This window comes from Triturus cristatus, chromosome 12 (genome assembly GCF_964204655.1).
Source record: "Triturus cristatus chromosome 12, aTriCri1.1, whole genome shotgun sequence".
NCBI lineage: Eukaryota > Metazoa > Chordata > Amphibia > Caudata > Salamandridae > Triturus > Triturus cristatus.
Window position 1 is genome coordinate 562,012,070 of NC_140595.1, and position 14,864 is coordinate 562,026,933.

Sequence of the window (14,864 nt, forward strand, 5' to 3'; positions counted from 1 at the left end):
CAACTACCACTGGGAATCTATTGAACATGTAACATGTGCCTGTCCTACCCTCCTGACAGAGCGTAGATATTGGCTCAAATCAATCTTCCTAATAGGAATCTGAATATGTAGAGGAGCAGTGATCTAGTCTTCTAGCCTCTGAGCTTAGCCTAATCGCTCACTTTAGTGTTTTAGTCTCTTTGCTGCGCAAAAGATGAATTTGACAAACAGAAGCCTTCTCCTGAAAACTATACGTAGTAGACCACTACTACACTAATCTGGCCATTGGCTCCCTTACCCATATTGTGTCTTGTAACATCCTATTGTAGCACTTTCACTCTGACTTGATTATGAACTGGTGCCTACATAAGCAGCTTCATATGTTTAGCACTCACATGTACTATCAAAGATATTCACACGTCCTTGTATGTAAAGGCTTAATTAACAGTGTATTTGGCCATATTCCTTTGTTTGTAGTTTTAATCTAATTTTTTTTTTATTGTAAGGTCTACTGACTTGATTTTTAACAAATCTTTTCGATAAATTTTGGGCCCCCATGAGCTGCATTGATATGAACTTTTGCATTATTTTTAACGTAATAAGAGGGGATGGTGTTGTAAAATGCCAATAAAAAAAGGTTTTTTAGTAAAGAAAATATGGCTAATTTCCCTGCACTAGCAAGTCCCCATCCTTTGTAGCTCTGTATCTTGGTCTCTTCATAAGGAAGCAAAATACATAAACACTTGAAGAAACAGGCCTTTTGACCAGTCTTTTGCTAGGATTCCACTTAATTCTCCGGTTGACTCCTTTCTACCCCTTTTGAAAATGTCCAGGTTGCATAGGCACCATACAAATAAAACATGTCAAATGCCAACTATTGCTCACTCATTTTGCAAAGGGAAAGTGTTGGAAACAGCCCACTCCCACTCCGCAGGGTGGTGGTGGACTCCTCGAACACACTGTGGTAGCTTGGCTCGAGTGGTCAGGAAACAGGCACAGTGCTAAGCATACAATATACCCATACAATAACCATGCGTGCATCCGTTCCAAAAACGACTCTACACCGTAAAAATTATGAAAATATTCTTCTTAATCTTTTTCTCTTAGTTGCTGATCGGAAAAATAAATAAGTCAATCACAATATACAATTTTAAATAGTGCCGGTCAAATAAATATTATCTGAAGATTCAATAAATAGGGGTGATCATAAATACAAGGGACATAAATATCAGTGCAGGTAATACAGGCAATTAAATATTTTGAGGCGATAAATACTGTACCAATAAATATTGTACACCATCAAGTCCTGTGGACCTATAAATATAGTGAAGCAATAAATAGGTAAAAACTCAATAAATACAGTACCCCCAATAAATAATTAAAAGTATACAGCAACACTCATGTAATCAGTTGACATTTCAATTCCTAAGGGCTGATTTGGCCCAGGCACAGCTTGTAGGGTTGTGGAAGGCTTGAGGGGGGCTACTCCCTGGCTGAGACAAGGCTGAGGCCTAAACTGAGGTAGATCAAAGGGGGGGAATACCAGTGCCCTGGCTTTCTCTCTCCACACAACCTCTCTAGGTTAGTCCCAGTTCACCCCAGGCACAGTCAGGTGGGTTTCAGCACCTCCCTAGCCCCTTAGAGCAGTCTCTCAGGTCTCCACAGGGCCTTAGGCGCCCTCTACTCCACTTACTGCCCTTTTTCTGATGTTCCGACGCCGCTGGAGTCGTGTCGACGCCGTGAGGCGGTTCCGGTTCGGTCTCGGCGGCCTCGGCACAATGTCAGTTCTTTGACGACGCCGGCAGGCGGTTCCGGTCCGATGTCGGTGGCCTCGGTTCGATCTCGACCTCCGATTCGACGGCGTCGGGCAGTCTCTTCACGATGTCGACTTCGGGCGGCTCCGGTCCGATGGCGCTCTCGGCTCCGATGACGTCAGCCGGCCTGGCCTCGATGTCGACTTCCGGCGACTCCGGGGTGCGATCCTCACCCCCGACCTCCGGTGCTCCTCCACACAGGTTCCGGGCGACTCCGGAGTGCGATCCTCACTCCCGACCTCCGGTGCTCCTCTACCTCGGTCTCCGACGACTCCGGAGGGCGGACTTCACTCCTCCGATGACGCCGCTCGCTCGACCTCGGTTCACTCCCTCCTCGACCTCTGGTATTCCTCACGACCTCCGTCGGCGCCCTCTCACGACCTCAGGCGGCTCCGGGTACGACGTCTGCTACTTCAGTCAGCGCCGCTTCTCCACCTCGGGCTCCAGGTCTCAGGCTACTCGACGCCGGACTCCAGGGAAACCAGTTTCCAGGTCAGGATCTTGCTGCTTTCTGCTTCTAAGGCCTGTTCCTGCTGTTCAGGTCCTTAGGATGAGTTTTTCTGTCTTCTTCCCACACAGGGCTATAGGCTGGGATCCATCAGTAGGGACAAGTATCAAGGGTGGGTTTATGGACCCCACTCCAGGCACAAGTTTCCACCCCTGCTGCTTCACTCCTTCCTCCTTCACTGTTGTGCTCCTCTCTCTTCACCAGTCAGGTGCCAACTGCCAGCTCCAACTGCCAACTGCCTCTCTTATCCTCCCAACATTCTAAACGGTCTCCAACTGTCACAGAGTTCTGGAATCTCCTGGAATGTTCTGGAAGGTGCTGGTAGGTTCCAGTGGATGCTGGTGATGTCACAGGTGGCCACCATTTTGTGCTTCAGGCCCTCAGGCAGAAGTTTTCAGGGGTAATTAAAATGGCTCCCTGAATCTGCATCAATATGAAAAATAAAAACAACTGAGGGAAAAAGGGCCAAGTCCTACAGAAAGAGATTACTTTTTTCCTTCCCTGTAATTGAGATTTGCAGATTTTCTATCTGGATGTTGGTTCACGAGTTTTAAAGGCACTAATGCTTACACTTTTGAAGTCAATCACAGACACCCATGGTAATAATTGTGCATTGATACTTCTGTTTATCCCATCCTAGAGGAGAGGAGAGGAGGGGGGGGGGGAGGTGTTACATTTGCAATTATATTTCATAGTCCTGGAAATCAGCGGGGATACCGTGATTCATAAAGAAAATGTACTAAAATGTAATCCTAGTTGTCCCTCATAGGAGGTTGCTAGACTGATATTATTTCAATAAAGCACGCTAGTATATATACACATCTTAAATGCTAATTAAAATATCCTTTACACTGTACAGATAGTATTTCATAATGCCCACAACATCCATAGTTGCTGATGGAGTTAGATCTAATTTAAAAATGAAGGATATAAAAACACGCAATGCATAGTTAAACAAAAAATGGAAAAAAAAGTCTGCAACCCAATAAATGAAGTTATGTAAACAACTTGTATATATTTTTTAAAAAGTAATGTGCCATCATTTGCACCAGTTGCCACCCTAAGACCACCCGACTCTTGATCTAAGAAGGGCATTTCCTCTAGATGGATTAATGAAGAGGCTTATATTTTATAGTGTTCGATGAACCCCTATAATCACAGGACAGATCTGCTGAAGACTTCGCTCTCAAACGCTATCAAGACTCAAATTTTCCAAACCTATAGATTTCACTAATTTTCTTCCTCCTGGATCTGGTTATCCCAGAAGGCACTAGCAACAATCCCAAAAATATTTTATTTGGTTAAATAAATATCCCTACTAGAACATTAGAGAATATCCAGAAGACCGATCTTGAAATTCTTGAGGCTATAACCCTTAATATTTTAAAAGGTAGCGGAGTGCCTGATATTTAACAAGTACATCCCAAGAGAGCAACCCTATCTTCAGTCTAATTGCTTGTAACCTTGATCCTGGGATAGAGTTTTTATTTTTTATATATTACCATCCTGTAGTGGGTTGGGGTGTGACAAAGGAAACCACGGAACAGATCAGGTGCACTTGCAACGAAAACAAGGTTTATTTCTTTCCTGGGGTGGTTCTCGAGCAATAACTGTTTTTGTGCTGTGGGCAAACAACAAAAAAAAAAGGAACTGCTGCGTTCTTCGCAGCAGTGATAGCGTCTGGTAACAGGCTGCTCCTTTCCCTTGGTCTTCTCTTCAGGCCTTGAATGTGGTAGCTCCTGGCTCCTCCTTGTACCACTCCTGTTGATTTAGTGGTGCAGCAAAAAGCAAAGAAAACACAAAGGAAGAGAGAATTTATAGCAGACTGTGAGGGAGGGGCGTGAGGGGAGAAAGCCGGCGTGGTAGTTATAAAGGGAAAAAAAACCACACACACGAGACCTACTTCCTTGTGTCTCCCCACCAACCCCACCAAAACGATCCTCCCAAAGGTACTCGCCTTGTACCACGGTCCGCGTCCAGGACCGTGGCGTAGGGACCCGGGGCGTCCTCTCTCTTCGGTGAGCCGCCGGGCTTGCCCGCGTTGTACAATACTCTCTCCTGGGTTTCCGCCCTCCTTTCATCGCTGTAGGAAGGTGGATATCTGACTATGGTTACCCCCAACTTTTTGCCTAGTGTCTAGCTGGTATTTCGACTTAGTTGGCCTGAGATCCTGCCATTCAGGGTCTCAGGCTGTCTGCTCTCTCTTTAAAATGGACTCCATGTACCCTAGGTACATACCCAATTGGTAAGGGTCACCTTATTGGACCCTGTACAGTGTACCCTAGGTACCCGGGCATAGGTGTACCCTAGGCCTCCCAGGGGCTGCAGCATATATTATGCCACCCCTGGCCTGGCCTTCCAATCGGACACAACTGGCTGATCACTCAGCTGGGGCAAGGTCGTGTAATCACCCCTTGCTTAGATATAGTATACCTATATCTACCCTTAAAATAGACACATGTGTACCTGTGAGCCACTCCTATGGCAGGCCTTAACAATCCTTGAGGCAGAGTGCTCGGTAACATGTGAGAGGGTGCTCTAGCATGAGCTGAGCCTGTCTGCAGCTTTCGGAACCATGTCCTTATAGCTGTTCTATGATCTAGCCTACCATATACTCTTAAAGTACCTTATAATCTTAAACGGTTATGGTAACTATGGTTTGGCTTTATCAAAACATGTCGTGTAAGGTGTCTAACACTTTGGAATAATACCCCCATACCATTTCTGGTGATGAGGATATTATTACTCCCTTCTAGAGGGAGAGACATGTTAAAATCCTACTTTGCTGTTTAACTCTGACCAAAGCCTCAGCATCACAAAATGGATGCTGCTGCCACAGACACGAGTCTGACCTCCTGCAGCTGGGAGCCCTCCCAGCCAGGGAGGCCTGGACAATGGGTTTCCTGCTTGGGGAGGTGCTAGCACCTCCACAGACAGACTTTAGTGTATTGGGGCAGGGAGGGCTGAAAGGAATGAGACATGCCTGGGGCACACAAGGTGCTCTATGCATAGTCCAGTTCAAACCGGTGCTGGGGCACTCCAGCCCCAGCTCTGGCGCGAAACTGGACAAAGGAAAGGGGGTGTAACCACTCCCCTTCCTGGTCCCACCCATAGGAGGGACCTTGCAGGTAGCCCAGCCCACTAGCCCAGTATATCAGTAGGTAGCTGAGCCCTGCAGAGATTAGATTATCCTGAATCTGCAACTTGAACAGAAACTCTGGACCTTCGACATTCGACCTCAGGAAGAAGACTGAAGAAATCTCCCTTGTGGCCAAGGAGTGACCACCCTGGGCAACCAGGCACCATCCAGCGACCGCTGCTTGCTTTGCGACTGATCCTACGAGGGACGACTGCAGAGACTGACCAGCGCCGAGACTTCCAGACACCTCTGAACCAGATCCACATCTAAGCGAAGCTGAGACCCGTGGAGGCGACTAGGGACGTGGGACCGGCGACTTGAGAAAAGTGGCTAGTAACTGACTAGCGTGACTTCTGAGGCTTCCTCGAGGCTGTGCTTGGGGAATTGAGAATCCCCCATCCCGAGCACCATCTGCAAAGACCAGCTCCCCACACTTCACGTGTTCTGCGTGGGGCCCTTCTGCACCCGAGTAGTTCAACGTGTTGTCTGGTTGCTGGCCCGTTGGCTAGTGACCTCTGCGACGACGAACCCTTGATTTCATCTTGCTGGTCCGGCTCCTCCAGACTGGCACCCGCTCTTCTGTGCAAGAGAAGCACCCCAGACCTTCCTGGTCTGCACCAGAAGCAAGTCCTCCATTCTGCGTGGGTTCCGCTTGCCAAGGCTTGTTGGGTCCTGACTCGACATCGCCGCCGACAGCAAGAGCCTTCGTGGGACAGCTCGTCTCCTGGTCCTGGTCGTCCTCTACGTCTCCTGGTACCCGTGGCTGCTGCAACAAGCTTCACCTCTTCACCTGCACCTGCACGACATCGCCTGGTTCCTTCCTGGCTCCGGGCTGGTGACCTAGACTCTGTCCCTTCTGCTTGCAGGTATCCTTCCTTCTTGATTCCATCCTTGGGATCCACCGGACACTCTTCACAGACTGCCTGTCGGCAACTTTCCTTCAGGCATCCATAGGAGTCAACGACGAAACCCGACGCAAGTTCACACCTATGCACCCGCAGCCCGTGGGCTAGGTAACTTGAGTACTCCGGTGCTCACAAGGGTATTGACTATCCTAGGGTCTAGTTTCCAAGTCTCGACTTCCTAGCTATTCCAGAAGTGTCCTAAAACTGTTAAATTCTAATAACTACTATTTCTATTGACTTTTACGCGTGAGTGTTTCCACTCTGCACCTGAATCCCGTGGGCCTCTCACTTCCTAACCTTTGGTAGTATAGTGTAGCCCCAGCGATTCCCTAGGCCTATCCTGTGTTCGTGACAGTGGTTCTTATACCACTTACTTAGTATTTGGTTTGCGTGGCCCCTAGGGCCTAACTGTATTACTTACCTGTGTGACTTAATGTATGCTTAAATAAGACTGTGTTGTACTTACCTCGAATCTCATAAAGAGTGCTGAGGGTTTGACTAGAATAAATACACTTTATTTTATATATATATCTGTTGTGGTGTCCTTTCATTTGGTATTCAAGGGATTATATATGGTATCACAGCTGGCTTCACATGCCATTCAGAGTTTAGCCTAAGACTGCTCTTGTCCATGCTACCACTAGGATAGCTGGTCTATAAGGTTGACTTTACAACCAATCACCATAAGGGTTGTTTGGACTGATACAAGGTGTACACTAGAATTAGTGACTTCATATATCGGGCCAACTTCTCACAATTGCTGCCCGCGTCTTCCTCCTTTGCTTCGTCCTACTTGCTCGTCCGGTCACCTCCTGCCGTCTCCAATCCGCCGCTCCTCGTCCGTCTCCTCCGGCTTTTGTCCGTCTCCTCCGTATGACGTCGGGGGGGCCTCCTTCGTCTTCCGAGACTAGACCGCTCACCCTTTCCGGTCTGCAGCGGGAATCGCCGTACTTCTGGTGGGCTTCCTGCCTCTCCTCCTTACACATCCCTTTTGCTTTGTGATAATTTAGTCAGCCATATAATCTTGATACACATTTACCAGTTGTTGGTTTTAAGCACATTCTAGACAAAAGTCCCCATATGTTTTGTCAAAGCGCAATAATGCTGCCACAGTGCTGGTAATCTTCACCGTAGTTTCCCTCAATGAGAAAGCTTGGAGAGAAAGTCAGTCCCAATAAGTGATATTCCTTAACTAGCTCCAAAACCACTAAACCGATGCTGTTGCCCTAACTTTGAAGGTTTAATTGGCTAATGTTTCAAGAAACCCCTGATTGCGAATAAGGATTAAAAGTAATTTTCCCTCCTTGTTGGACTTGGCCCTTTCTGCAGGGTCATCCCTGAACGTTTTGCCTTCCTCCTAGCCTTTTTTCTGACATGATGTTGGTGGTCCTAGGACTCTACACTGGACAGCAATGCTAAAGTGCCCAAAGTGTGTGTGCGTGTGTGTGATCTCTGTGATAAACATGGTAAGATTGGTCGACACCGGTTTGGCATATTTAATTTACCTGTCGGTCCCTTGTAAAGTGGTGTCTTAGATACCCAGGGCCGGTAAATTAAATGCTACTGGTGGGCTTGCAGCGCTGATTGCGCCACCCACCAAAGTAGCACTTCAAACCTGCCCCAGGCCTCTGCGTGCACAGGCCCTGCAATGGCAGTGTTACTGCCACAGTGACATGGCACCTAAAGTGTGTGCCACGTCTGTGACCCTCCCCCCACCCCCCCCCCCCCCCACCCCCCTTACTGCATGTCAGTCACCCCTAAGGTAAGCCCTAGTTAGCCCTATGGGCAGGGTGCATTGTGGGTAGAAGGTAGAACATGTACCTTAAGAGTGTGACATGTCCTGGTAGTGACAAACTGCCATTTTGGTTTCTCACTGCTGTGAGGCTGTCCTCTCCAGGGAATCCCCAATGCATCCCTCGAAGTGTTTCAGTGGTAATTACTGGTATGAGAGGAGCAGCGTGGGCAAGTTTGGTATGGCTGGAATAGTAGTAATGCTTTACAACTGTGTGCAGATTTATTATCGCTGTTTTAGAAGTGCCACTTTCAGAAGTTGGCATTTCTGTGTGCTATGTGTCTACCTACCTACCTACCTACCTGCCTGATGTGGATTGCATGTCTTGCTTTGGAGTGACGGGGGCTGGTGAGGTGTGTGGCTCCAGGGAGGGCAGGGTGAGTCAGTGCTAGGCTGAATGGGAGATCTGCATTTGGAGTAGTGGTAGCCCTGTGCTAGGGCAGGCAAAGAGTGGTGTATACATTTTGGGGCTGTGACCCCATGAAAAGGTTGTGATTTTTGTACTTCTTGGTGACTTGTTGCTGCTGGGCCCCAGGAGGAACTGCCTCCCTGCTGGAGGGCCCTGTGAGCTGGCCTGCCGGGGCCCATCCTTTTCCCCTTGACCTGTGGGGTCCCAGCGCCTTGTGAGCGCTGCATCTTTATTTCTTTGCTCCAGGACGAGAGGAGCGTTTTTGTTTTAATTTGCAGTACTAGGCTGCGATGAGTTTGGGGTGTGTGGGGGGGGGGGGGGGGGGGGGGGGGGGGGGGGGGAAATTCCCGAGGTGGGGATTTCCCCACATCGTGGGTGCTTCTGCAGCAGAGCGGGAGCCCACCCTGCTGTTTTACGGCGGGAGCCCACTTTGCCACTGAGATGAGGAACTTACGTGGCCCGACCCGGAAGACGGGCAACTTGCCTGGTTGTGGGTGTGGCCAGAAGAGGTGCTCGTTGAAAGCAGGAGGCCCAGAGCCCCAAAGAGGAGCGAGAGGCGACGGAGCCTCGTGGGCTCCATTTGCTGCATTCCAGCCTTCCCCTGCCACCTGGCAGAAGGGAAGGAAGGCCTGCAGAGATCGCCGGTGACAGGAGGAAGACCGGAGCCGATCTGGAGAGGTCCCGTTAGCAGAGGCCTGCTGAGGCTCACTGTTGGTGCCTGGGACCTGCGCAGGAGAAGCCCCGGTGAATGGGGCTACCATTGAGCATAGCGGTGCCCCGGAGCAGCCCTGGAAGAGTCCCAGCGGGGCTCCTGGGCCGATTTCTTCTTTTGGCTTTTAGGAGTCCCGGAGTGGGGCTTCAAGGGCACGGGGGTGCCCAGGCTAATTTTGCCACCGCTGCACAGCGTGAGAGCGGGCAGCTGCAAATGTGGGGCATTCTTTTTCTTGAAATAAAGGAGTGAGATACACTTCTCTGCCCTAGCGCATTGCACACTTTGCTTTGACTGCATTGGCAGCAAAAGGGCACTTGGCAAGCCCTAGGATCGCATCCTGACATTTTGAACATAGGGCATTTGAGCCCCACAGAAGGCCAATTGGCCTGGGGTCATTTCGGAGTTTATGCTAAGGTGCTGTATGCACTTTATCTGTGGTACTGGGGTGCAGTACTCATGTTTTATGCATAATGTGTTTATTCCTAATGTCTATGCCTACTGTGATGCCTATGACATAATGTGTTTATGCTTAGGATGTTTATGCATAATATGTTTATGCCTACAGAGATTGCATAAAGTGGTTATGCTGATGATTATGCCCAAATGCTAATGGGATAATGCAGAGTACAGTATTTTGCCAGTAGTTACTGGTTGATATTTTTACTGCTTGTGATGGTTCTGACAGTGGCCCGATTGGCCCTGTCATGTATATAATCCCCTGTGAATATTGCCCCGTGCCAGTTGGCACAGTGTATGTGTGATTATGATTCTAATGTGTTTTGGATAATACAAAGGCTTTTTTTTTTTTATTATATAACCTTGTGTGGAGTTTCTTTTGTAGTGTGTTGCTGCTGTGCGTGTTGCGCAAACTCTTTACACATTGCCTCAGGGATAAGCCTGACTGCTCCTGTCAAGCTACCAAGGGGGTGAGCAGGGGTTATCTTCAGTGTGTAACACCTTTGCCCTGACTAGAGTGGTGGTTTCTGCCTGGCTTAGGCGCATGCCCTAGCCAACCGGAAATTACATTTCTAACACTCCTCTTTCCTCCTTCGGGCTTCTGCCTAAAGTACTACGTACCTTTGTGGATGTGTTTAGAGTGCGTGTTCTAATTACATTTTGGGATGGTTTTATTTTTCATTCTGTAGTTTTTCTCCCTGGAACCCAAGTCTACATGATGAAGCTAGAGAAAAGATGCTGTCTCACAAGGTACAGTATGTATTTCCCATTCTAATTATTAGTATACTATGCCAACTGTATGCATAATCTGTTTCATAGCAACATTTTCTTTATACTAAAGATTTGAAAGTTGATGTGGAGGGGTAAAGATCATTTACTTTGCAGATTTCTCATGGAAAAGATCTTCAGTTGGCTTTCACATCTAAAGCTTGCTTTTCTAGGTCTGACAAACTATGATCCCCAGTTTTTATTTTGTGTAATGTTTTTTTTTTAAGTGCAAGGGTCCACGTCAGGAGGCCACTGCAGCTTGCACCACCCATTGCCCCTTGCCTGCACTGCCAGTACCTACACAGCTACTAAACATCACACTCTTAAAAGTGCGACAATTTAGATTATTCCAGGCGTCCAACAAAATAAGAATGTCTTGGGCTACAGATTTTAGTCCTTTTTAATGTATATTGAATTAAAAACCAACTGGTGTTGTACCCATTTCTAAATTTGATAGACCGCACCACCAAGTGGCAAACTGTCGTAAGTGGTTTTTGACAATTAAGTGCTGATGCTGAGCAGAGCACCGGAAATCCCTGCTTCAAATTAAGCACTGAATTGGCCACTAATGGACTTACACATCCGCTTTAGTTGAGGACTTACTACTGTCCAGCCAACTCGCATAGCACCTTTTTTATAATGAGTAAGTGGGCGTTACACACCTAGTTCACCTCGTTATTGTTGTGCATTCCATAGTCCTGTTTTGCCAAGTGACGTCAAAATCGAGATTTAAAGGCAAGAGTCTAGTATTATTTCTGCTCTCCACCCAGCATGCAAGAAACTAATACAGCTTCAACTTAAGAATTGTGGGTGTGTTTGAAGTTTGTCTGCTCAAACTTATTATAAGCTAAACAATCAGTAGTTGCAAGCATGGAAGTTCTTCATTTTGAATCCATCTTCTCAGTCTTTCAGACAATCTTTTCCTTCCCAAACTACATGGAAAAGGGCACTCCAGACCAAACCTAAACACAAAGTGTAAATGAAAACTGGTTAATTAACCAGTGCCTAACGCTTGTTTGTAGTTTAACACCAATTTCTACCATACAAAGGTTTAACACCAACACATTTGAAATGCTACAGAGAGATCATTCTTTTAGTGCAGCAAACTGTTGTGATTAGCCAGAGTGGGCAATGGGCAGGATTACTTGCTTCCATCTGATAAAACAGTAATTTCCAATGACGTCTTTGATTTTTAAACACGGGTACCTATTTATTTTGGTCATTTGTGTTGTACTGGAATGTTTCACAAAACGCCTGAAGGCACGCCACAGAATGGTCAACAAGGGCAAGCTTAAACCAAAGCTTGTCCTAAAGCAAACTTTTCAAAAGTTTGCAGTAGGAGTCTTGGATGTATGTACTGAGTGAGATGCTGCATTCCTAGAGTATGGCTTCGAAAGGAGCGAGACCATTTAGTGATAAATGCTTAAACTAATGCATCAAAGTTGCTTGAATCAAAACCTGCCATACCAATCTAATCATAAATTGAAACCATGATCAATGAAGTTAATCAAGGCAGAGTGGTATGTATAGACTTGCACCGATAGATCCCTGTTGACTTCTACGTTGAACATCATAGATTTGTGACCGGTATGCTTTGAAGCTATGGTAGCGACAAGTTTGGGGGTCACAAGAATTCCTAATTTTGTCCATTGAAGTGAAAATAGTCACTAGGCAATGGCGATTTGTAGGTCGCTCAAGGATAGATTTATCATAAGTTGGGGAAAACGTGAGCCCTTGACTAAATCCTGCATTAGTCTTAAACAGGTTCACAATTTTGTCATACTACAAAATTAGTCTGTAACAATTGCTCAATTTCGCGTTTGCTGCCTTTATGTGACCGTGAGGTGCATAATTATTTTGAAGTATAAATCCGCAGGAAAAAGTTTTTACTTAACACGCAATTGAGAGCTCATTAAGTTATGTCTTCGTTGCAATATGGCACGGAGTACAATCTCCCCATAGTTTCAAGACTGCTGCCCAAAGGTCTATCTCAAACCACATGTCTGAGGGGAGAGCAAACCTAAATGATTTTGAACAGGATACCTAGGAGCATGGTGAGACTTTAAATTACTAGGGCGTAAGCGAAAACAGCAAGCACTTTCTGAGAGTACTGGTTCCTGGAATGAGATGTAATAACCCTTAAAAGAGACATAACCTGTAATTCTGAGCAAGGTAGAAGGGTAGTTGTGGTGCATGTTTAGGGTGTGCAGCAAGATTCTACTGAATACGTCTACTGGGGTGCTGATTTGAAAGGGGCTGCTGCAGTAAAAATACAACGATCCCAGTGTTTCACCATGCCTTTCAAAGTCCAGTTGAGATAAGGTGCTAGAGCCCCTAGACTCGGGTTGTGCTACAAATGTTTTCTTTTTTTGGGAAGTGGGATGCAGTTTATCCGGAACAGAATGCTGCATTGTTTTTATGCAAAATTGCAAAGGAAAAGCCTGAGGGGGGGGGGGGGGGGGGGTCAATTGACTATCTGATGGGTCTCGTGAGGCATTGGGCAAACTGGAATTGTGGCTTGAAAGCAGAAACGGCTCTGTTACCTCTTTCTCGCTGCTGCCCATCCGAGGACGGGAAAATTGTCATTAAGCTGAGCTGGTATAAAAACCCTAAATGTCGAACAGTGAATGGTATTCCAGTTAGCATAAGTTGTGCAGCTAAACCTAAACACCTGTTTGATATTTGTGGCTGTTAGTGCATCTAAATTGTGTTTGGCATTTTTCTTTTCCTTTGTTTTGCTAATAGTTTGTTGCAGAACTAAGTTTCTATAAAGCAAGTGTTTGTAGATTGTGTAAGAGTTCTTCTGATAGTTCAGTCCTCATGGATTCTAGCATCTGACGTGACCCATTGCTTGTACCCACTCAACCCTTAGAAAGACATGTTAAATTCAAACCTCTTCAAGAGCAGTTTATTTTTAATTTGATTTGCATATTGAATTGTCACTTGTTTTTGTCCACTTTGTAGAAGAAGCCAGATGATCAGCAAAGTAAAGGTCTGCATGTATCTGGACTCTCCTGGGTGAAACCTGGGTCGGTGCAGCCTTTCAGCAAAGAGGAGAAACCCCTGCAGTCGTAACTCTGATGCACTGCACTGCCTAGCCAGCGGGCACGAGGACAACAGGGGGTGGTGGGGAAACGCTGCTACATGGTTTACTCTATGCCTTTGGATTTGTACAAATCTCTAACTTAATTATGACCATGACTGTAAAATCGGATTTACAACCTGCTGAAATAGATGATTAACTACATTTCAGTTTTTACTGCTGTGATCATATGTGTTCATATGGACTGTCTGCAGTTCTTTATACTTTGCAATAGCTGTATTCTGATTTCTTGGGCCTTGCACACTTCTGTAATGAGATGTGGGGGCTCTATTTTACTTGGTTGGGGCTCTGGGAAATGATATGCTAGAAATGAAGCATGATTGGCTTGATGACTGGTGTGACAGATTTTTTTGCTACACTACATACTGTATAGAAAGTCAGAACAATATTTGTTTTTAAATGGCTTGTTTCAGCTTTGTAAATATATTTAGGATATATTATTGTAAATAACTTGTTAAATAACCTCCACGTCAAAGACTTTATGTGGGAAGAGATGCTGAGAAGTCCATCCTCTGCTGTCTGCAACACAGAAAATGGATTTGTCATTTAAGCGCACATTGGTCTGATCACATTGTGATAACTGGGGCAACTCTTGAGCTTTGTCATGACGTTTTCCTTAAAAAATAATCATTCATCTAATAATTTTCTAAGATTTCAGTTTTGTGGGGGATTCCTTTGCAGATTAATTACTCTGAAATGCCAGTCCTTCACGGTGACTAATGTGTTTTTAATTGACATGTTTTGAAAGATAATTAAATAAATTGAACTTGATATGTGACCTGCTTTGTCACAGGAGGATTTCTTAGCAATGTCTCTTCAAGGCATCAAACTTCCTAGTTAGTACAGCATATTTTCCAAATGTTTAAATTGAAACCTGCCTCTTTTCTGCGTCCTGGCTGCTACTACCCAATGACTGGCGAATCAGTGTGGTGAAGTTTAAATTATTCCAGTTGCTTCTAGCACAAATACCACATCTTGGTTGGTTCGTTTTATTTCTTCTGTTTAAGATCTTCAGTTGGCTTTCGCTTCTTAAGTTTTTATTTTTCTGGGTCTCAGACCTTTAGCAGACTTGCACATCACAACTGTTGTTGAGTACTAACTACTGCCCAACTCACTCGCATAGCATTTTATTTAATTGTTTTAAACTGCTCTGACACATGACTTGTTCACCTCGTCATTTTTAGGTCTCGGTCTCGCTCTCGAGACCTATTGTCGCCGAGATGCCTCTCAAGGGAGACAGACCGGGGCACGCGCAGTGATAGCGATTGGGGTCGGGGTC

At 46.1% G+C, this 14,864-nt stretch overlaps 1 protein-coding gene across 4 annotated transcripts in view; it reads left to right on the plus strand.

The window, feature by feature from the left end:
* AKTIP (AKT interacting protein) overlaps window positions 1-14,363 on the plus strand; it is an 88,091-nt gene extending 73,728 nt beyond the window's left edge. For all 4 annotated transcript variants that reach the window (XM_085639412.1, XM_085639411.1, XM_085639414.1 and 1 more), the window contains 2 exons: window positions 10,404-10,464; window positions 13,447-14,363. In XM_085639412.1, the coding sequence (XP_085495538.1) occupies window positions 10,404-10,464; window positions 13,447-13,557 (172 nt within the window). In that variant the 3' untranslated portion in view covers window positions 13,558-14,363. The remainder of the gene's footprint in view (window positions 1-10,403; window positions 10,465-13,446) is intronic.
* Window positions 14,364-14,864: the final 501 nt, after the last annotated feature.